This window comes from Brienomyrus brachyistius, chromosome 20 (assembly GCF_023856365.1).
Source record: "Brienomyrus brachyistius isolate T26 chromosome 20, BBRACH_0.4, whole genome shotgun sequence".
In the NCBI taxonomy this organism is placed as follows: Eukaryota; Metazoa; Chordata; class Actinopteri; order Osteoglossiformes; family Mormyridae; genus Brienomyrus; species Brienomyrus brachyistius.
Genome location: NC_064552.1, coordinates 1,481,845 through 1,504,828, shown reverse-complemented (window position 1 = coordinate 1,504,828; position 22,984 = coordinate 1,481,845). Strand labels below are relative to the sequence as shown.

The following is a 22,984-nucleotide window of genomic DNA, read 5'->3' as shown; positions in this document are numbered from 1 at the left end:
GAGCTGACTGGCTTAGACAGACCTGGCTGACGCAGGCAGACCTGGCAGACACAGACAGACCTGGCTGACGCAGACAGACCTGGCAGATGCAGGCAGGCCTGATAGACACAGGCAAATGCAGGCAGATGCAGGCAGACCTGGCAGACACAGGCCGACCTGATTGACGCAGACAGATGCAAGCAGACACAGACAGACCTGATTGACGCAGACAGATGCAGGCAGACACAGGCAGACCTGATTGATGCAGACAGACGCAGGCAGACCTGGCAGACACAGGCAGACCTGATTGACGCAGACAGACGCAGGCAGACACAGGCAGACCTGATTGATGCAGACAGATGCAGGCAGACCTGGCAGACAGAGGCAGACCTAATTGACACAGACAGATGCAGGCAGACCTGATTGCACAGGCTCTATGTTCTGAGTTTCTGCACAGACACAGAGAGCCTGAGAGACACTGAGTATGGACTGACGCAGCGGTGAGACAGAACTGGTGTGGACAGAGATGTGCTTTATGTTACTGTGTAAAAAATACCCCAGACAGGAGGCAGAGAACATAAGAAACAGGCCATTCAGCCCATCAAGCTCGTTTGGAGAAAACTTAACTAATAGCTCAGAGTTGTTAAAACCTTTTCTAGCTCTGATTTAAAGGAACCCAGGGTTTTAGCTTGCGCTACACTAGCAGGAAGACTATTCCATACTCTCTAACTACACGCTGTGTAAAGAAGGGCTCCCTCAAATCCAGATTAAAATGTTCTCCTGCTAATTTCCACCCATGGTCACGAATTCTTGTGTTTGAACTAATATTGAGGTAACTATTTGGTTGAACAGCATCCAGACCTGTTACAATCTTATATCCGTTTACATCAAATCAGTGACAGTCACTGGGAGGGACACTAATAATACATACACAAACATGCACGCGCACGCACGCAAGCATACAAGACTTTTTTTTTTTTCATTGCATTCACACACAAAAATGGACCCCACAACGTCAAAATAGCAGGTTTTATCACATTGTGGGGACATAATTTTATTTTTATATATATACGTGTACTATTAACTATTATTTAAATTCAGTGTCCTGGCAGTTAAATCCCTGAAATTAATTGCGCTTTGTATATAAATATATTCCCAAAACAATTTGCCTATTGAAGCTGGTAGTTTCACAGCTAGTAGGACAGCAAATTCACGGCGTTTGCCACTTCCGAAATGAAAGGTATAATGCTGATGGCGACGCTGCGTTTAATACGAATTCGCCATCAAAAAGCAGCACAAGGCTATTTACACTTATTGTCTGAAACCCTAACCTTCGCAAACAGTCATTTAACGGCCGCATTGTCGCGGTCACACACTGCGTCTGTCCCCATAACGCGGCGCAGGTCCCCAAGCTCGCATCCAGGCGTCATCTGACCAGCGCTGATCTCGGTCACGGATGACAGACAGCGAGGGAGCAGCTCGCTGATGCACACCGCGCCGTGAGGGTGTGCAGGAGCAGGAGTATCTCCACACGGCACAAAGGCAGGTCCTCCCCAGTCCAGGGAGAAGGAGCACAAAGGCAGGAGCGACATGCATGGGCAGGAGCGCCGCTTCTGAAACCCCCGTCTGTTTCTCCCCGAAACGGGAATGATCCCTGATCTCCGGCAGAAATGTTTCACTGGAGCAAGTGGAAGAAACGGATAGGGGCGAATTCTTCTTCGAAGAGACCGGTGTTTGACGAGAAGGAGGATGGTGAGTGATCCTCCCCGCCCGATGCTGCCCCAGCCGCGTCCATTCAGGCAGCTGATGCAGCGGCTTCTGTGACCCGGTCCGGAGAACCTGGGTTGGGTTCGGGTAGCTTTTTTTGAGAACTTATGAGGAACTGAATGAAGAGTCCCTCGATAGTCCCGAAACGAAACCTTACCTCTTACCGAAGCTGCCGTATGTTTTACTAATATGTAGATAATGTGGAGCGGGCTTAGCTAAATCAAACTCAGCGGGGCATTTAAAACCTCCAATGGCCTTCACATGGGATTTTACATGACAAAACATGAGATAAAAGTGTTTCATTATTTTTTGAGCAAACGAACTTATACAATTCTCCTATTAAATTCATTTCGTTTGGAAAATGCGATTTTGTTTAGATGAAAAGGAACTACATGAAGTCAGAGGAAACGTGGCCAAGTGCATGTACACTGCTGCGTGGGTAAACAGCAGTGTTATGAGCAAAGTGAAATTATTATTATTATCGTTTGTTGGGACAGTGGCCCCATACTGCCAGTGCCAAACTCTGTAGGTGGAGTTTGCATGCTGTCCTGGTCTCCTATGGCTTCTCTGCTTTCTTCCTGAAGTTCAAAGACATGCAGTTTGGTTAACTGGTGTCTCTGAATTTGCCACAGAGCATGATTGTGTCTGTGTGTGTGTGGATGTGTGTATATGTGTGTATATGTGTGTGCCCTGTGATGGACTGGGAACCTGTGCCAGGTGTGCCCTGCCTGGTGCCCTGTGATAGACTGGCATCCTGAGCAGCATGTGCCCTGCCTGGTGCCCTGTGATATACTGGCATCCTGAGCAGCGTGTGCCCTGCCTGGTGCCCTGTGATAGGCTGGCATCCTGAGCAGCGTGTGCCCTGCCTGGTGCCCTGTGATAGACTGGCATCCTGAGCAGCGTGTGCCCTGCCTGGTGCCCTGTGATATACTGGCATCCTGAGCAGCGTGTGCCCTGCCTGGTGCCCTGTGATAGACTGGCATCCTGAGCAGCGTGTGCCCTGCCTGGTGCCCTGTGATAGGCTGGCATCCTGAGCAGCGTGTGCCCTGCCTGGTGCCCTGTGATAGGCTGGCATCCTGAGCAGGGTGTGCCCTGCCTGGTGCCCTGTGATAGACTGGCATCCTGAGCAGCGTGTGCCCTGCCTGGTGCCCTGTGATAGGCTGGCATCCTGAGCAGGGTGTGCCCTGCCTGGTGCCCTGTGATAGACTGGCATCCTGAGCAGCGTGTGCCCTGCCTGGTGCCCTGTGATATACTGGCATCCTGAGCAGCGTGTGCCCTGCCTGGTGCCCTGTGATAGACTGGCATCCTGAGCAGCGTGTGCCCTGCCTGGTGCCCTGTGATAGACTGGCATCCTGAGCAGCGTGTGCCCTGCCTGGTGCCCTGTGATAGACTGGCATCCTGAGCATTGTGTGCCCTGCCTGGTGCCCTGTGATAGACTGGCATCCTGAGCAGCGTGTGCCCTGCCTGGTGCCCTGTGATAGACTGGCATCCTGAGCAGCGTGTGCCCTGCCTGGTGCCCTGTGATAGACTGGCATCCTGAGCAGCGTGTGCCCTGCCTGGTGCCCTGTGATCGACTGGCATCCTGAGCAGCATGTGCCCTGCCTGGTGCCCTGTGATAGGCTGGCATCCTGAGCAGCGTGTGCCCTGCCTGGTGCCCTGTGATAGACTGGCATCCTGAGCAGCGTGTGCCCTGCCTGGTGCCCTGTGATAGACTGGCATCCTGAGCAGCGCGTGCCCTGCCTGGTGCCCTGTGATAGACTGGCATCCTGAGCAGCATGTGCCCTGCCTGGTGCCCTGTGATAGGCTGGCATCCTGAGCAGCGTGTGCCCTGCCTGGTGCCCTGTGATAGACTGGCATCCTGAGCAGCGTGTGCCCTGCCTGAGATTTTTCCAGCCCCTTCCCCAATCCTGGCCTCACCAGGATAAACCATGTGAAAATGCCCAAATTTATTATAGAATTATACAGCTGGGTGGTCAGTCACTTTCATCCAAAGTGATCTACAGCCAAGAATGCAGGGTCAGCCGGTCCCTGGGGTAACTGGGGGTTAAGGGCCTTACTTAGGGGCCCAACTGTGACATCACTCTGCCAAGCCTGAGACCTGAACTGGCGACCTTCTGATCACAAGCACTGTATCCTCACCTGCTGAGCTACAGACAGCATAGAGCGTAATTGCTTTGACTGACAGACACTTGGTATCAGGTTTGTGCCCTTAATTACTGCACCCCCTGCTGGCTTATTGAACTATTTCACATTTAAAAGGCACAAATTATGAATAATGGCTCGGCCTATAAGCAGCAAGACAAATGTCCGTATTCAGCTGTTAGTTGTAGTGATTTGATGGTTATTTTTGATCTAAATTGAACTTTTTTGACACTTTATTTGCACGCACTATGCTCTACCTGAAGACCTGCACTGGCGGCTTCTTTCAAAGCCACAAGCCCACGGGGTGCGTTTGGCATGACGGGCAAGTTCACAAGGTTAACATCGATAGATGTGACTGGAGAAGAAACAGACTGAAAGTTGGTTAGTGGCAGTTCATTAGTGTCTGTTAGCATGATGCTGTGATTCCTCATTGCGTTTGTTGAGAGAGAATGTATATCCTGCATGAGTATGTTATGTGTGCAAGAGTGAGAGTGTTTTTCCATGCAAATGTGTGTTATGAAGAGTGTGCCTCAGAATGAGTGTTTTTGTTCACCTTTTGTAGGATCCCACCTTCTGGGTGTGTGTGTTGTGTGTGTGTGGAATTGGCATAGTTATGTCCGTGTCTAAGTGTGTGGTCATATACTGTATGTGTCAGTATGTTTTACTGACTGTGTGCGTCTGTGTGATTATATATGTATGGTACACGTGTCTCTATGGGTTACTGGGCTTCTGTGTATGTGTGATTTTACAAGCTGCTTCATGCACCCACACATTATCTCACACACTGTAGCGCGAGCACCCTGCCATCAACACAGTCAGGCATTTCACACCGCGTGCACTGACACAGGCGACCCTGTGCCTTGGCAGCAATCCCCACACCTCGTGCACTGTCACAGGCGACCCTGTGCCTTGGCAGCAATCCCCACATTGCGTGCACTGTCACAGGCGACCCTGTGCCTTGGCAGCAATCCCCACACCTCGTGCACTGTCACAGGCGACCCTGTGCCTTGGCAGCAATCCCCACACCTCGTGCACTGTCACAGGCTACCCTGTGCCTTGGCAGCAATCCCCACACCTCGTGCACTGTCACAGGCGACCCTGTGCCTTGGCAGCAATCCCCACATTGCGTGCACTGTCACAGGCGACCCTGTGCCTTGGCAGCAATCCCCACACCGCGTGCACTGACACAGGCGACCCTGTGCCTTGGCAGCAATCCCCACACCTCGTGCACTGTCACAGTCGACCCTGTGCCTTGGCAGCAATCCCCACACCGCGTGCACTGACACAGGCGACCCTGTGCCTTGGCAGCAATCCCCACACCTCGTGCACTGTCACAGGCGACCCTGTGCCTTGGCAGCAATCCCCACACCTCGTGCACTGTCACAGGCGACCCTGTGCCTTGGCAGCAATCCCCACATTGCGTGCACTGTCACAGGCGACCCTGTGCCTTGGCAGCAATCCCCACACCGCGTGCACCGACACAGGCGACCCTGTGCTTTGGCAGCAATCCCCACACCGCGTGCACTGACACAGGCGACCCTGTGCCTTGGCAGCAATCCCCACACCGCGTGCACCGTCACAGGCGACCCTGTGCCTTGGCAGCAATCCCCACACCGCGTGCACCGTCACAGGCGACCCTGTGCCTTGGCAGCAATCCCCACACCTCGTGCACTGTCACAGGCGACCCTGTGCCTTGGCAGCAATCCCCACACCGCGTGCACTGACACAGGCGACCCTGTGCCTTGGCAGCAATCCCCACACCACGTGCACCATCACAGGCGACCCTGTGCCTTGGCAGCAATCCCCACACCGCGTGCACCGACACAGGCGACCCTGTGCCTTGGCAGCAATCCCCACACCGCGTGCACCGTCACAGGCGACCCTGTGCCTTGGCAGCAATCCCCACACCGCGTGCACCGTCACAGGCGACCCTGTGCCTTGGCAGCAATCCCCACACCGCGTGCACCGTCACAGGCGACCCTGTGCTTTGGCAGCAATCCCCACACCGCGTGCACCGACACAGGCGACCCTGTGCCTTGGCAGCAATCCCCACACCGCGTGTACCGTCACAGGTGACCCTGTGCCTTGGCAGCAATCCCCACACCTCGTGCACTGACACAGGCGACCCTGTGCCTTGGCAGCAATCCCCCACACCGCGTGCACTGTCACAGGCGACCCTGTGCCTTGGCAACAATCCCCACACCACGTGCACTGACACAGGCGACCCTGTGCCTTGGCAGCAATCCTCACACCGCGTGCTACGCCTCTGTCTCAGGGCAGGTGTGATCTGGGGGAGGCCTTTTCCAAATCGCTGTGTTGCTTTGTGGTTCCAGACCTCCAACTATCTCAGGGGATTCTGAGCACTGCATGTGTCTGTACATTCAGCACTGCACAGGGCATAGGTCAGAGTGTGCTCAGTACTGCACATGGCTGACGTCACTGCGTACTCAGCACCGCACATGGTGAAGGTCAGAATGTTCTCAGCACTGCACATGCCAGAGGACAGAGTATGCTCAGCACTGCACATGGCAGAGATAAAAGCATGCTCAGCACTATACACAGAGAAAGCAGAGCACTGCACACGGTGTAGGTGTGCACTCAGCACTGTACTTATAGGCTTTCTTTTGTAAATGTGGAAATGGGCAATGTCAGACTATAGTCATGTGTCATCAGTTTTGTGCAGTAAAATGAGGTCATCAGTTTAGCACAGTGATATGAGGTCATCAGTTTAGAGCAGGGAAATGAGATCATCAGACTGTAGCAGTGATATGAGGTCACCATGCAAACTGTAATCATGTGTCAGTCAATTTCGTGCAGGCATAAAGTCATCATGTTTAGCACAGTAATGTGAGGTCTTCGGTTTAAAGTAGTAATGTAGAGTATAGGTCAGTAAGATGAGCTCATCAGTAAAAGACAGTAACGTGGGGTAATCACTCTGAAGCAGTAATATGAACTCATCAGTTTAGGACAGTAATGTGAGCTCATTGATTTAGGATAGTAACATGAGCATATCAGGGAAGTAATATAAGATCTTCGGTCTGTTGCAGCCATGTGAGGTCACCAATCAAACTGTTATCACGTATCACCAATTTTGCGAGTAACATGAGGTCATCAGATTAGCACAGCAATTTGAGGTCTCCAGTTTAGAGCAGTAATATGGGGAAATCAGTTTTGGTAAATAATATGAGCTCATCAGATTACCACACCAATATGAGATCAACAGTCTGCAGCAGTAATATGAGGTCATCAGTCTGCAGCAATAATATGAGGTCATTAGTCTGCAACAGTTATATGAGGTTATCAGTTTGCGGCATTAATACAAGATTATCAGTTTAGGACAGTAATATGCGATCATCAGTCTGCAGCTGTAATATGAGGTCTTAAGTGCGCCACTGTGATGATAATTGCTTGATCTACTACTGTCATGTTAGGTCTATATCAGCCTATAACAGTATATAACAGTAGCAATATGATGTCATCAGGTTGCAGTAGCAATGTGAGGTCATCACTCTTTCAGAAAATGAAATGGGTATAAATAGTGAAGAATCAGCTAATTAAATATGTGCCATGATAAAATGTGAAATTATCATTCTGCCCTGTAGCGATAGGGGTGCAATACTATAAAGATATAAAGGCTCCATTCCCTCCACTCCTGTCCTGCGTTCTGCTATGGCTTCTCCTTCATTTCTGTGGTGTTTACACACTCCTGTGAGGTGCCTATACACATCTCTCCGTCAGCTTCTCTGTGTGGTGTTTACACACTCCTCTGTTTGGTATCTTGTGTGAGGTGCCTGTACACATCTCCCTGTCAGCTCCTCTGTGTGGCATTTACACACTCCTCTGTTTGGTGTCTTCTGTGAGGTGCCTGTACACATCTCCCTGTCAGCTCCTCTGTGTGGTGTTTACACACTCCTCTGTTTGGTCTGCTGTGTGGGGTGCCTATACACATCTCCCTGTCAGCTCCTCTGTGTGGTGTTTACACACTCCTCTGTTTGGTCTGCTGTGTGAGGTGCCTATACACATCTCCCTGTCAGCTCCTCTGTGTGGTGTTTACACACTTTTCTGTTTGGTCTCCTGTGTGAGGTGCCTATACACATCTCCCCGCCAGCTCACTGTGTGGTGTTTACACACTCCTCTGTTTGGTCTGCTGTGTGAGGTGCCTATACACATCTCCCTGTCAGCTCCTCTGTGTGGTGTTTACACACTCCTCTGTTTGGTCTGCGGTGTGAGGTGCCTATACACATCTCCCTGTCAGCTCCTCTGTGTGGTGTTTACACACTTCTCTGTTTGGTCTCCTGTGTGAGGTGCCTATACACATCTCCCCGCCAGCTCACTGTGTGGTGTTTACACACTCCTCTGTTTGGTCTGCTGTGTGAGGTGCCTATACACATCTCCCTGTCAGCTCCTCTGTGTGGTGTTTACACACTCCTCTGTTTGGTCTGCTGTGTGAGGTGCCTACGCACTTCTCCCTGTCAGCTTGTCTCTGTGGCATTTATTCACTCTCCTGTGTTGGTCTCCTCTGTGCAGTATAATGTTTAATGTCTCTTTGCCAGAGTGTGAAGTCAAAGACTTCATTGAGGTCAGGGTAACTCTCAGAGGGAGCCTTCAGCTCTGGAAGAAGCGTGTTAGCATCCCAGCCGCCATGCAGAGGGGAGGGAGAGCCTGTCTTACCATCTGCGGCAGTGGCCCAGTCTTCCAGGCTCTCCTGCCCCAGTGGAATATTTATAGCTAACTGTTGCCCCCTGCAGGGGGGTGCTGATGGATGGAGGCCCCGTTTTGCCCGCCCTGCCTGGCACTGAGGCCAGTTTGGCTCCTTTACCCATGGTGTCACTGGGCAGAGCTGGGTGCTTATGGAGTTTGGTCATCGGTCTGTCCCATGAGCCACTGGTCATGCTGCTAGTTTGGTACCACTTGCAGCTGTAATCATTTCTACAGCAATAGTGTCCCTGAGCCCCTAGTGGAGTCGTCGGCAGAGTTTTGTGTTGATGGTGGAAATATTCTTAGTTGAAGCACCTCCCAGTTTTACCAGTAGACCAGCATTGTATATTTCAGCTTGCCATTGTGCTGGACTATAGTCATTCGGGTCTTACGAGGGGCTGGATGTGTCCATTCTGGTGCAGGTTGCAGCAGCCGAAAGTAGTTTCCCATCATGCACCTGGAGTGTCCATGACATAGGTGTTGCTGTGTCTCACCGCGCTTCTGCTCTCTTTTTGTCTTGCAGTGAATTTTGACCATTTCCAGATCCTCAGAGCCATCGGGAAAGGAAGCTTCGGCAAGGTACTCCAGCACAGCCCACTGTCTGTCATGTTTATGTTTATATGTATGTGTGTGTGCGGCTGCCTGTGTGTGTGTGTGCGGGTGCCCATGTGTGTGTGTATGCAGATGCCAATGTGTGTGTGCGGGTGCCCATGTGTGTGTGTGTGTGCAGGTGTCAATGTGTGTGTGCGGGTGCCCATGTGTGTGTGTGTGTGCAGGTGTCAATGTGTGTGTGCGGGTGCCCGTGTGTGTGTGTGTGCCCGTGTGTGTGTGCCTGTGCGAGTGCCCATGTGTGTGCGTGCAGGTGCCAATGTGTGTGTGTGTGCGAGTGCCCATGTGTGTGCGTGCAGGTGCCAATGTGTGTGTGTGTGCGAGTGCCCATGTGTGTGCGTGCAGGTGCCAATGTGTGTGTGTGTGCGAGTGCCCATGTGTTTGCATGTGTGTGTGTGCCCGTGTGTGTGTGCCTGTGCGAGTGCCCATGTGTGTGTGTGTGTGCGGGTGCCCGTGTGTTTGCATGTGTGTGTGTGCCCGTGTGTGTGTGCCTGTGCGAGTGCCCATGTGTGTGTGTGTGTGTGTGTGCCCGTGTGTGTGCGTGTGCCCGTGTGTGTGTGCCTGTGCGAGTGCCCATGTGTTTGTGTGTGTGCGGATGCCCATATGTGTGTGTGTGTGTGTGTTCAGAGAGATCAGCCACCGGGGGGCCCTAGGTAATTAAATTTCACTAATAGCTTTGTAGACGGATTCGCACAAGGCAGCAGAGTGAGCGAGGGGGGGCTTCCACTAATTACAGTTCAATTTGAGCTCCTCTTAAGCACAGTTATGGAGCGGCGACAGCCCCGTCCAGCTGGGATCTGGGCCGATGGGGGGCCCGGCGTGCGTGGAGGGGGGCAGGAACGCGTGTGCAGAACATTGGCTACCCAATGTGTGACTCGCTGGCAGAGCTTTGCTGACGCCTTTACAGGGCGGCCCGTCTGGGTGTTAAGGAGACAGAAGGGTGCTGCTCGCTGGGTTAAGTCACTGAATGACGGCCATGTGACAGCGGGGGGGGGACCTAAGGGCCATAGGTGCATAGAAACAAGGGCCCCCAAATGGCCAGGGTGCAGGGTTCCCCTTTTTGGGGGACGGCGGTCCGTGGGCCCGGCAGGGGGGCAAGTGGCCTATGAGCGACCAGGAAGGCAGATCACAACCTGTCTGCTCAGCCTCTATTAAAGTATGTGTGTGTCTGTGTGAATGTAAGGTACAGTATGTGTGTGTGTCTGTGTGTGTCTGTGTGTAAGGTACAGTATGTGTGTGTGTATGTCTGTGTGTAAGGTACAGTATGTGTGTGTGTGTATGTCTGTGTGTAAGGTACAGTATGTGTGTGTGTCTGTGTGTGTCTGTGTGTAAGGTACAGTATGTGTGTGTGTGTCTGTGTGTAAGGTACAGTATGTGTGTGTGTGTGTATGTCTGTGTGTAAGGCACAGTATGTGTGTTTGTGCTGTCTGTGTGTAAGGTACAGTATGTGTATGTATGTGTGTGTACTAAACAGTATGTGTGGCATACAGTGTGGGGGTGTGTGTGTGGCATGCAGTATATGTGTGTGGTATACATTGTGTGAGTAAGGATGTGGTATAGAGTGCATGTGAGTGTGTGAGTGTGGGTGTGATATACAGTGTACGTGTGTGGTATACAGTGTGGGGGCATGACATGCAGTGTATGTGTGTGGTATACAGTGTGGGGGCTTGACATGCAGTGTATGGGTGTGGTAAACAGTGTGGGGATGTGGTATACAGTATGTGTGTATGTGTGGGTGTGATATACAGTGTATGTGTGTGGTATACAGTGTGGGGGCATGACATGCAGTGTATGTGTGTGGTAAACAGTGTGGGGGTGTGGTATACAGCAACAGTGTGTGGTATACAGTATGTGTGTGTGTGTGGCCTGCAGTACTTCTTCTGGCATCTGGTAGCATATCTGGAGATATGACGCTTCATCCTGATGTTCATGAATATGAGAAATTGCTGAATTTTCACCCACGATAAAATGCCTTCATAAAACTTTGAGTAAGATGAGACGTCGTCAGCGAGCCCCAACTACTCGCCCATTCGCTGTCGGCTCAGAGCCCCAACTACTCGCCCATTAGCTGTCGGCTCAGAGCCCCAACTACTCGCTCATTAGCTGGCAGCTCAGAGCCCCAACTACTCGCCCATTAGCTGTCGGCTCAGAGCCCCAACTACTCGCCCATTCGCTGTCGGCTCAGAGCCCCAACTACTCGCCCATTCGCTGTCGGCTCAGAGCCCCAACTACTCGCCCATTCGCTGTCGGCTCAGAGCCCCAACTACTCGCCCATTAGCTGTCGGCTCAGAGCCCCAACTACTCGCCCATTCGCTGTCGGTTCAGAGCCCCAACTACTCGCCCATTAGCTGTCGGCTCAGAGCCCCAACTACTCGCCCATTCGCTGTCGGTTCAGAGCCCCAACTACTCGCCCATTAGCTGTCGGCTCAGAGCCCCAACTACTCGCCCATTCGCTGTCGGCTCAGAGCCCCAACTACTCGCCCATTCGCTGTCGGTTCAGAGCCCCAACTACTCACCCATTAGCTGTCGGCTCAGAGCCCCAACTACTCGCCCATTCGCTGTCGGCTCAGAGCCCCAACTACTCGCCCATTCGCTGTCGGTTCAGAGCCCCAACTACTCGCCCATTAGCTGTCGGCTCAGAGCCCCAACTACTCGCCCATTCGCTGTCGGCTCAGAGCCCCAACTACTCGCCCATTCGCTGTCGGCTCAGAGCCCCAACTACACGCCCATTAGCTGTCGGCTCAGAGCTCCATTTTGAGCCTTTTTCACAGGTTCAGTGAGAGCAGTACGGCTCATCAGGCCCTTCACTAAAAACCAGGCAGAATAATATTATTATATGGTGGGACCATGGGGGGCGGAGCCAGGCCTGACCTATAATAAGCAGGCTGGCCGTGGGGGCCATTTGGACTTGGGACACGCAATGCCAAACACCCACGCTGATGTAATCACACCTGCCGGTCCGCCTGTCCACAACCGTGTTACTGTGAAATTCTCATTAGCGCTCTGCTGACAGCATCGCGGTGACTCTTCCTGGAGGCTCCGATGCGTCCAGCTGCAGGCAGGCCGGTTGCATGTGAGGCCTCGGCCTCCTCCTTCCTCCCCTCCTCTCTGGGCCAGCGAGGCTCCGGCGGTAAAGCAGGCTACTGCGGCAGGGAAAGTGGGTCTGCTATCCAGCAGGGACTGAGCCCAGGGGCACGGCAGGGCGCAGAATCGCAGCCGAGTGGCAGGACGCGGAACCGAAATAAACCGGGCGAAGCTTTGTCCTGAAATTCCTGCTCATGTGACGCCCAGCAAGGACGAGGGAGGCCCGACAGCGCGGAGGAGCGCAGCGCCGCACACAGCACCTCATGCTCGTGAACATAGACCTCACCGCTTCCAGTCTCAGTTTCAATTGGTCATCTTTGGGCCAATAGGACATCTGTCCTCAGTGACAGAAGGAATAATGATTATTTCCCCTCTGGTGATCTGTTATGTGTTGATACATTTCATGTTTCTTTTGAAGTTTATCATTAAAAACGCCCGACACCTAGCTATCTGCTGGTTTCTTGGGTATGGCCATGAAGCCCTGGGACAATGAAAAGGTCTGCTGAACATCTGTGTTATGACAAAATGCTCCCTGTGAATGCCATGCCATCTGTTAACATGGCGATTGTAACTCACAAGCCTGAAAACGGGGTCATGTGACACTTACAGAAATGGAAGGAGTGCTATTTGGTGTAGAAGTTGACGTGGACTGCATGGTCACAGGTGCTCTCTCTCGGCTCAGGTGTGCATCGTGCAGAAGAGGGATACAGAGAAGATGTATGCTATGAAATACATGAACAAGCAGCAGTGCATAGAGAGAGACGAGGTCCCCAATGTCTTCCGGGAGCTGGAGATCCTGCAGGACATTGAGCATGTGTTCCTGGTGAACCTCTGGTGACTATTACACCGGTGCTGATCCCTGAGGGCACGGCTGCCTCAAGTTGCCAAACACTGCCTCATACTGCCTCATGCTGCTTCATTTTGTTTCATATTGCTTAACTTTGCCTCACCCTGCCTCATACTGCCTCACCCTGCCTCATACTGCCTCACCCTGCCTCATACTGCCTCACACGGCCTCATGGTGCCTCATACTGCCTCACCCTGCCTCATAGTGCCTCACCCTGCCTCATACTGCCTCACATAGCCTCATGGTGCCTCGCTCTGCCTCATACTGCCTCACACGGCCTCATGCTTCCTCATGCATCCTGGGGCCTAAGCAGTTCTCTCCATTTCCATCCCCTTTCCTCCTAACATCAACATCTTGAGATACTTTTATGCTTATTTTTAATGTTCATTGAATAGCAATATTCACAGCTCCTGTAAATGCCTCTTTTTTCACAGGTTTACACATGATAATAAGTATATAGTATATCTAAAATTTGAACCCCCCCTCCCCACACTGAAAAGAGCCCAAGACGAATGTGTTGTTTAAACCTTTACAGATATAACCCTAAGTAACCAAAGCTCTACAGGGCTTGTTGAATATGGGCGACAGTGTTTTCTGAGAAGCAATGGAGCAAGGATGTAGTCTGAGGACCTCGCGGGACTGGCTCGCGTCTCGGTTAAAACGCACGCTTTTGGAAAGTTGCAGACTCTCGGAAAGTTCCGGGCTTGGTGGGAGCGCGCTGTTTTTATAATTTGCTGCATCAGCTATAGCGGCTCGCTCATTAGTTTTCACGGTACACTGGCGTCTCTGCGCTGCTGCTGAGAAAGCGGGCAGCTGGGGGGACAGATGCCCCCTTTTGCTTGTTTATCATGAAGCGGGCAGCTGAAGCCCCCGTCCTCATCCTCACAGACCGAGTCTGTCCTCCACAAAGACGCTCGCAGTTGCAGTCCACAGGGTTCAGCCCAAGAGTTCCTCATGGTCTAGAAGAGCTGCACCTCTGACCCCGGCACCTGTGCCCTCTTTGGCGGAGCATGCTGGGCCATCACAAGCCTGCCACGTGGCCAGTCGTGGCGCGGCAGTCGCCCACTATGGGCCGCGCCCGAGCCAGGGTGCAGGGGCTGTTTTAAATAGCTCAGCGGCGCCCGCTTCAATCACACTGGCCTCATTGTGTTACCGAGGCAGTCGCTGTGACTCTCTCTGCGGCGAAACCTGTGTGTGTCCCGGCTGTGCCGACCTCGTTAGAACTCGCACCTGCACAGTGCCGCAGAGACGCGTTAACCCATTACGCCCTGGTCCGGCCCCGGCTTCCCAACCTGCCGTATCCCATGTGCCTCTGTCCCGCCGTTCAGAATGCGCAGCAAACCTCGCCGTCATGGCGGTGGGACCCGGGGCACAGCTGACAGTCACACATACATCGCTTAGTTAGGATCCTTTTGGAGGATAATGCTGATCTTTTAGCTTTTCTGCCCAAAATGGGACAGAGTTGTAAAAGGGAGCACAGAACCTGTGGCGGGGATGGAGTCGGAGTGGGGACAGGTGGCACATTCCGGTGTCATCTTTGGTGAGACAGCATGGCTGAACGCAACATGAAACAGCCCATCTTTGGCTTTCGTTTGGAATCTGTCTTAGCATTTTTCGTAGGCATTTTATCTAATTATCTCACGATGTTGAAGACCATTCGTCAAAACTCAAGTGACTTTGGGTCCCCTTCCTGACCCTCCCAGGTACTCCTTCCAGGATGAGGAGGACATGTTTATGGTGGTGGACCTGCTGCTTGGCGGAGACCTTCGCTACCACCTGCAGCAGAACGTGCAATTCAGCGACGAGGCTGTCAAGTTGTATCTCTGCGAGATGGCCCTTGGCCTGGACTACCTGCAGAGCCAGCACATCATCCACAGGTACGAACCTCTCCTACGGACCCTCTGCAGTCCCTGACGCCGCCACGCGGGCGGAAAGGAGAGCCGGCGAGGGGGGTGAGTGCGGAGTGGGCCCACCGGGTACGACGTGGCTTTTGGTATCCTGCTCTCCTAACTACCAAGTTTAAAATAGCTCCCTGCTCACCACCGGGGAAGGCAGACTGAGTGACTGTGCAGCAGAGAGGTGACCCTATGCCTGCCGCCTGTACCCTGCTCTTCTGCCTCCCAACACGCTAGTTGTGACAAGAGAATTCTACATAATTGTAGTGTTGCGAGAAACTCTGATGATGGGTCTCCTAGCAACCGTGCTTCAGACAGAGCCAGGGGGGGAAAAATTAGCGGGCAGTAATCCCAGGACTCACGCGCTTCGCAGCTCTTCCCAGCAGCGCGCTAACAAAGGCGGTTAGCCCGCTCCCTCTCACACATGGGCTGTGTAATCACACCAGCGGAGGCCTGGCGGAGGACTCCTCCGACGCTCCGCAGGGACGCTGTGCTGAAGGTTTCTCACAGCCAGCGGGAGCTGCCGTGGAAACTCAGCTTTCATGCGTGGATCTCCTTCAGCAGCGGAATGTGACACTGTAATGGTGGCCGCGTGGGCTGTGGGGAGGGGGGGGGGAGATGGTTGCTGTCAGCAAGTGTGACAGAAAGACCTGCCCTGTAGGGGGCGCCAGCCCGGGCTGCTCGCTAATGCCCTGGCTTCTCCCCATTTTGCAGGGACATCAAGCCTGACAACATTCTCCTGGACGAGCAAGGTGAGCCCCCAGCAGCGAGTGGCCGCAGTGGGCTGCCCAGCTCCGGTCTCTGCTCACCACAGAGACGCATCTCCTGTTTCCCAGCATAAACTCGGGTTTCTCATCTTACAGCTTTGGGGGTCTTTCTGATTTTGGAAAATGTGCAAATGTCTCTTCTAAAGTCACCTGCATACTGCTACTTATCTGGCATGTTAAGCAGCATGAAAGTGTAAGGAGTTTTAGCTCCCAGAGCGAAGGATAACATACCAGCGAGATGCAGAGCAGGTAACTTAGTAACCCAACGCTTACCTGAGCCATGGAACCAGGCTGGAAGATTGGGCTTCGAGCTGCAGAGACCGCAGACATGGGTGATGTAATCGGCACTAGAGGCAGATCGGGACCCCAGGGGAACTCAGCTGCGTAGCTCAGCCTTCAGTTTTCTAGCTGCGTTTTGGACGCTTTACCCAGGTTGTAGTTTTCATGTCGGTGCAATTCTGAGTTATGTCACATATATTTGAGGCCTATCTATGTCTATACGTCTATGCAGGCCACGCTCACCTCACGGACTTTAACATCGCCACGGTGATAAAGGATGGCGAGAGAGCCACTGCGCTAGCAGGAACCAAGCCGTATATGGGTAAGACAGAAGCAGTCTGAGGAAGACTCTAGATTACTGAGGGCACCACAGCCTATATGAGGGTATATAAGGGAAGAAGAAGCTTGTGTTTGGTTGTGTTTGCTGTTGTGCTGCCCCGAATGCTCACAGTAAAACAGGCATTAAAGCCTGGATGAATTTGCATGAGATTAAATAACAACCTCAGCACCTCATAATTAGCCTGCCTCCCATGCGCGACGTTCCGGAGGCAGCTCCAGATCCGCTTCCGCTCGGCTCCAACGGCGCTCCTGCCTCTGCCAACAGCCCCCGAAATCTTCCAGTCCTTTGTGAGCGGCGGTACTGGCTACGCCTTCGAGGTGGACTGGTGGTCGCTCGGCGTGACGGCGTACGAGGTGCTGCGGGGCCTGGTAAGCTCACCATATGGATCACGCCCTGCAATTTGCCACACTGACAGTGGGGGGTGCACTCTCCCCAGCTCTGCTTTCATTTCCTGCTTTTATCCTTCTCCCACTCATCTCCTCTCCCTTTCCATCTCTGGTTTGCCTCACTCTTTGCACCCCTCCAGAGGCCGTACGAGATCCACTCCACAGACCCCCTGGAGGACCTGATGCAGGTGTTCAGCACTGTCAGCGTGCACTACGTCCCTACGTGGCCGAAGGATCTGGTCACCCTGCTGAGGAAGGTGAGGAAGACGAGCTCTCCAGAGTGTGCTCGTCACACTGAGTGCCCCTAATGCTTTGTACTGTCCAATAAATCTGGTCATTTTTCAGTTTTTACCGCAGTATCTGGGGAGAAGAGGGAGCTCAGTAAAAAAAAACAACCAAAGGGAAATAAAAGTAAAGGAGATTTTGTAAACTAGGACGGGACTGTAAAGTCACTCATATTGGGTCATCGGTGTAGACAAACTGCTCAGAGTGGTTGTGAAAATTAGATCTGCAGTGCCCCCTTGTGGACAGTACATTGACTGACTGGTTGCTTTCTGGAGCATAACTACCCAGGCAAGGTCGTGGCCTTACCCCATTTCCATGAACATGCATCATTTGTCTCATTCTCCTTGAGAAAGTTACATTTCAGAAGAGCTTTCCTTCCCTCACCTGCTATTCGACCAATTGCAGCGCATGCCGTATCTGGGGCTGGTCATGTGACTGGGTGCCTCTGTGTCCCACAGCTGCTAACGGTTAACCCGGAGCACCGTTGTTCCTCACTGGCCCAGATGCAGGCCTCTGCCTGCATGAGCGACGTAGACTGGGAGGCAGTGTACGAGAAGCGGGCAGAGGCAGGGTTTGTACCCAATGTGAGTGAGCTACTCCCACTGCACCCTGGACGACCACACTGTCACAGCACCCTGGGCTAAGGCACTGCCACTACACCCTGAATTATCGCATTACCACTGCACCCTGGGCCACTGCACTGCCACAGCGCCCAGGGCTAGTGCACTGTCATGACACCCTGGGCTACCACACTACTACCAGACCCTGGGGTACTACACTGTCACCACACCCTGGGCTACTACACTACTACCACACCCTTGGACACTGCACTGTCACCACACCTTGGGCTACCACACTACTACCAGACCCTGGGGTACTACACTGTCACCACACCCTGGGCTACCTCACTACTACCAGACCCTGGGGTACTACACTGTCACCACACCCTGGGCTACCACACTACTACCAGACCCTTGGGTACTACACTGTCACCACACCCTGGGCTACCTCACTACTACCAGACCCTGGGGTACTACACTGTCACCACACCCTGGGCTACCTCACTACTAGCACACCCTGGAGTACTGCACTGTCACCACACCCTGGGCTACCTCACTACTACTACACCCTGGAGTACTGCACTGTCACCACACCCTGGGCTACCTCACTACTACTACACCCTGGAGTACTGCACTGTCACCACACCCTGGGGTACTACACTGTCACCACACCATGGGCTACCTCACTACTACTACACCCTGGAGTACTACACTGTCACCACACCATGGGCTAGTGCACTTCCACATCACCCTGGGTTTTCACTCTGCCACCACACTCTGGGTTAGCACTGTCACTGCACCCTGGGTTTTCACTCTGCCACCACACTCTGGGTTAGCATTGTCACTGCACCCTGGATTTTCACTCTGCCACCACACTCTGCGTTAGCACTGTCACTGCACCCTGGGTTTTCACTCTGCCACCACACTCTGGGTTAGCACTGTCACTGCACCCTGGGTTTTCACTCTGCCACCACACTCTGGGTTAGCACTGTCACTGCACCCTGGGTTTTCACTCTGCCACCGCACTCTGGGTTAGCACTGTCACTGCACCCTGGGCCATGGTACTGGCATTGTGTGATTTTGATTTGATTTGTTCATTAGCACGTTCAAAAGTCTAAAATTGTGACAGAAGCCTCATTTCTTCATATTTAACATTATGCTATTTCTGTCAGATATTTCTGACTTTTTAATATCTTAAAACTGCTACATGATGACACACACACACAATCCACACCCAAGCTGCTATGTTGAATAACATGAGGTGTCCTCTCCCTGTCAGCTGACATGGTCACACTTGAGTGTGAGTCTGTGCATGGGCGTGTCTCTCTCAGAAAGGTCGTCTCCACTGTGACCCCACCTTCGAGCTGGAGGAGATGATCCTGGAGTCCCGTCCTCTGCATAAGAAGAAGAAGCGTCTGGCGAAGAGTCGATCGCGAGATAACAGCAAGGAGTCCCAGTCGGTGAGGAGGCCGTGCACACACATGTGCACAGGCACACATGTGCACAGGCACACATGTACACAGGCACACATGTGCACAGGTGCACACAGACACAGGTGCACACAGGCAGGGTAAACATAGAGGAGGTGGGTTCAAGTCCCAGGAATGCTTATGCAGCTTTGAGTTTATAAAAGATCCCATGTTTTAGAATATTGGCGTTTGTTTTTGGTGTTTTTCTGCCCTCCGCACTGGATTATATCCTAGTGGCAACAGATGTGCATGACAGTTGAAATCAGAGCAGGTTAATCATTCTAAAATCAGAACACCTTCTCACCTTTGGCTGAAGAAGCACATCTTTGGCATTTTAGCCTTTGACATCTGACCTCTCTCTTCCTCAGGAGAATGATTACTTACAGGAGTGCCTTGAGGTTGTGCAGCAAGAGTTTGTGATCTTCAACCGAGAGAAGTGAGAGAAGGGCCCAGTCGCTACCGACCGTCATGTGACCATTAACTCCACCCACTTTACATTCCTTAGCTTGTAAATCCATCCATCCATCTTCCAGATGTTTGTGTTAGTTAGTGTTGTAGAACTTCCAAACATAGCACCCCCATTCACAGACCCCATCAGTGCTCATTCATTCCCATTCTATTAAGTGATGCTGAATTTGTATGATATCAGATGGACCGTGAATCCCTGCCTTGTCTGCATGTGTGTGCTCGGTTTTAGGCATGTGTATGAATGTGTGTTTAAACCATGCGTTTCAGACTGAAAAAGAGGCAGGAGGAAGCCTCCCACTTGGACACACCCACCGAGGCTGAGGGCGACGACGGAGGCTCCGAGGACGAGGCAGCCCAGGGGGCAGAGTCCTCTGACCCCAACACCTGCGACTCCATGGGCTCCTCCGCGAGCAGCTGCTGACACCGCTGATGCTGCTAACTGTGCTAGCACGGCTAATGACGCTAACTTTACTAGTGTGGCTAATGCTAACGACTCTGCTAGCACATCCCAGCTGCAGACGCTGTCGTGCCATGTCTCCCAGCCTCCGCTTGCTGCCAGGACTGGAACCTTTCAGAGCAGCAAGCTTCATCCACGTCAACCACCTCAACTAGAAGCATGCAGGACTGGTGGCCTGAAGGAGCCTCTCACTCAGTTAGCATCACTAGTGCAGTTAGCATCACCAGTGCAGTTAGCGTCGCCAGTGCAGTTAATGTCATTGCGACAGACTGTTCCAGGACAAGCCTACAAGCACGATGCCTGTGTCAAGGACAACATCCTCAGCCTCTGCTGGCCCACCTGTTGCTTTCTCCCTAGCCAGCGACCTAAATGCTAATGCAGGTTCTGGCAAAGGAGGTGAGGGCAGGTGATTGTCAAAGTAAGAGGGCTGCCCTTGTCTTCCTGAAGGAACATAACACAAGTTAAATCCATAGGTTTGCTCCTCATCCCCAAGACCCATAGTTTTGCCGAGGTCCTTTTAGCTGCTAAGTTGTGGTGTCCCCGCGTAGGATCATGGTCACTCCCCATCGCTGGTGTTTCATTTCACACCAGCAAACGACCCTTCCCAGTACAGACGGGGGCGTCGGCCCCGCTGACTTCGGACAGGACCATTTATAGTAGCATAGGCCTGTTTAAATAGCATTAGCAGAACGTTAGCACGGCATAGCGCCTGCTCGTGGACGCCTGCGCGACGCTCTTCCTCCACTTAGCGCCTGGTTAGCGTGATGTGTGGATGTGGTCGTCGGCACTGGCCCTGCTCCACAGTTTTATGTGGGCCATTAGCTGAGCACGTTTGCCAGGCAAGCGACATTCACGCCCTGCTGTATAAATGCGTGTGGGCGCCCCCTGCAGGCCACGCCATCCCTGCTTTTTCGAACCCCTGGCGATGCCTTTTCCGATGGGAGCCGCGCTCTCTCACGTAGCATGCGGCGCGGAAGCGTCTGTCCTGCAGCAAGTGCTTTTTTGCATCCCGTTATCCTGCGTTTACTCACGGTATTTATTGACTAAGGCCATAGGAATGTTACTAAGGCTGGCGGTATCTAACTGCAGCAGTGACGCCACAAGGTTTTACACTGGCAGCGCTAAATTAGTCACCTGCACGCACCGTAGCCTGCTCAAATGCATGCAGTACCATATATAAGCACAAGGGGGCCTTATTATACAATCTTTGACTTTGCCCCTTGTGTGGATTACATTAGGTGGGGTGCAAACCCAGCCCTTGTCTGCCCCCCCAGCCTGCCCACACTTTTGTTCTGCACGCCTAATTCTGCTAGACAGGTAATTATCGGCCTCTGGATCAGGTGTGCAGGTTGGTTTGCGTGAGCTTGGGGGCTGAGACCTGGGCTGTCTGGCACCCACTGTTATCTTTGATTAAAGGCTTTGGCACTCGTGCTGAGTTCCTGTCGTAAGAGAGTAAGGCTTCTTTTTCAGCTTTTGCATTGTGCTGTTGCCTGCTGAGGCCATACTTTCAACGGGGCTACATACGAAACAGAAGTGTAGGACTCCATTAGTCGCACTGCTGCCTCGCTGGAATGCAGTGGGCAGGAGTTTCTAGGACGCCTCCATAGGTATCAGAATGCTCATACAAGTCCTGTGTCCATGCACCAGCATTTTTAAAAAAAAGGACATCCAGACCAGCAGGTGGCGACTTTAATGTGGCTGTAATCTGATGTGGTTCTCGGGATCACAGTGGGCATGCGGCCATTCAGTTCACCGTGCCTGTTCTCGAGGGCCCTGTCTGTACATATGTTTTGCTTTTACTGCTCGGATAAGGGAATAAAGTGCTTTCCGTCATGTTGGCTGAGGCTGTTTTTTAAATAACCCCTTTCCTGTACAATCTGACAGGACTAAGAAATGGGAGTGGGAAGGCGGTTTGTATAAATGTGACACCAACCTCACACGCAGAGTGTCATCAATGCCATGCTTACCCACCTCACACGCAGAGTGTCATCCCTGCCACGCTTACCCACCTCACACGCAGAGTGTCATCCCTGCCACGCTTACCCACCTCACACGCAGAGTGTCATCCCTGCCACGCTTACCCACCTCACACGCAGTGTCATCCCTGCCACGCTTACCCACCTCACACGCAGAGTGTCATCCCTGCCACGCTTACCCACCTCACACGCAGTGTCATCCCTGCCACGCTTACCCACCTCACACGCAGAGTGTCATCCCTGCCACGCTTACCCACCTCACACGCAGAGTGTCATCCCTGCCACGCTTACCCACCTCACACGCAGTGTCATCCCTGCCACGCTTACCCACCTCACACGCAGAGTGTCAGTTGGAAGTTCAATGTAACGAAATATTGCGGGTATGACTGTCATGGACAGCATGTGGGACCTCATACTGGCGGTTAGGTGTACTCAACCCAGCAGGAGATGAAAGGAATGCGTGTTTCTCTATGAAGTGTGAATAAAAATGAATCATGCTTTATTTTCATATTTCTTTAGCATTTATTTAGTAAAAAACAAAAAAACACTGCATCCGATTTGGTGCCAGTGTTCGCAGTGCTGGTTGCCCTTCCGTAATCCACTGCGCAAATGTCAGATTTTACGTAAGTTAGATTCTCCCTCATAATATTCAAAACACCTCAGAGCAAAAACCATATAAGTCAAAAATGTACTAGCAATATGTATAAAAGAAAACTTATTAAAGAAATGCAAAGATAAAGTGTATGTTACCTTACAGGCATATGTTGCCTTTTTGCTTTTGTAAATTCTGCACCTCATATATTTTTTGCGTGAGTCTCGGTAAATTAATGTCGGCTTGACATGAGCGGAGCAGCCTGCACACTCATTACTACTACAGACAAGTTTATGCAGACGCCCTGAAGGCAGGAATATCCTGCTGTATCTAATGGTAACATGGCCGACTGCCACCCTCGACTCCCACTTTGCTCGTCAGACG

The 22,984-nt window shown here is 52.4% G+C and overlaps 1 protein-coding gene across 1 annotated transcript; it reads left to right on the top strand.

Moving 5' to 3' along the window:
* The first annotated feature begins 1,190 nt into the window (after positions 1 to 1,190).
* LOC125716021 (serine/threonine-protein kinase 32C-like) lies at positions 1,191 to 21,865 on the top strand. Its single transcript, XM_048988237.1, has 12 exons — positions 1,191 to 1,731; positions 9,110 to 9,165; positions 12,962 to 13,113; positions 14,830 to 15,003; positions 15,736 to 15,773; positions 16,300 to 16,389; positions 16,672 to 16,775; positions 16,934 to 17,050; positions 17,537 to 17,662; positions 18,970 to 19,098; positions 19,476 to 19,543; positions 19,843 to 21,865. The coding sequence occupies exons 1-12, from the start codon at positions 1,650 to 1,652 to the stop codon at positions 19,994 to 19,996; spliced, it is 1,290 nt and encodes a 429-aa protein (XP_048844194.1). The 5' UTR covers positions 1,191 to 1,649; the 3' UTR covers positions 19,997 to 21,865.
* The last annotated feature ends 1,119 nt before the right edge of the window (positions 21,866 to 22,984 follow it).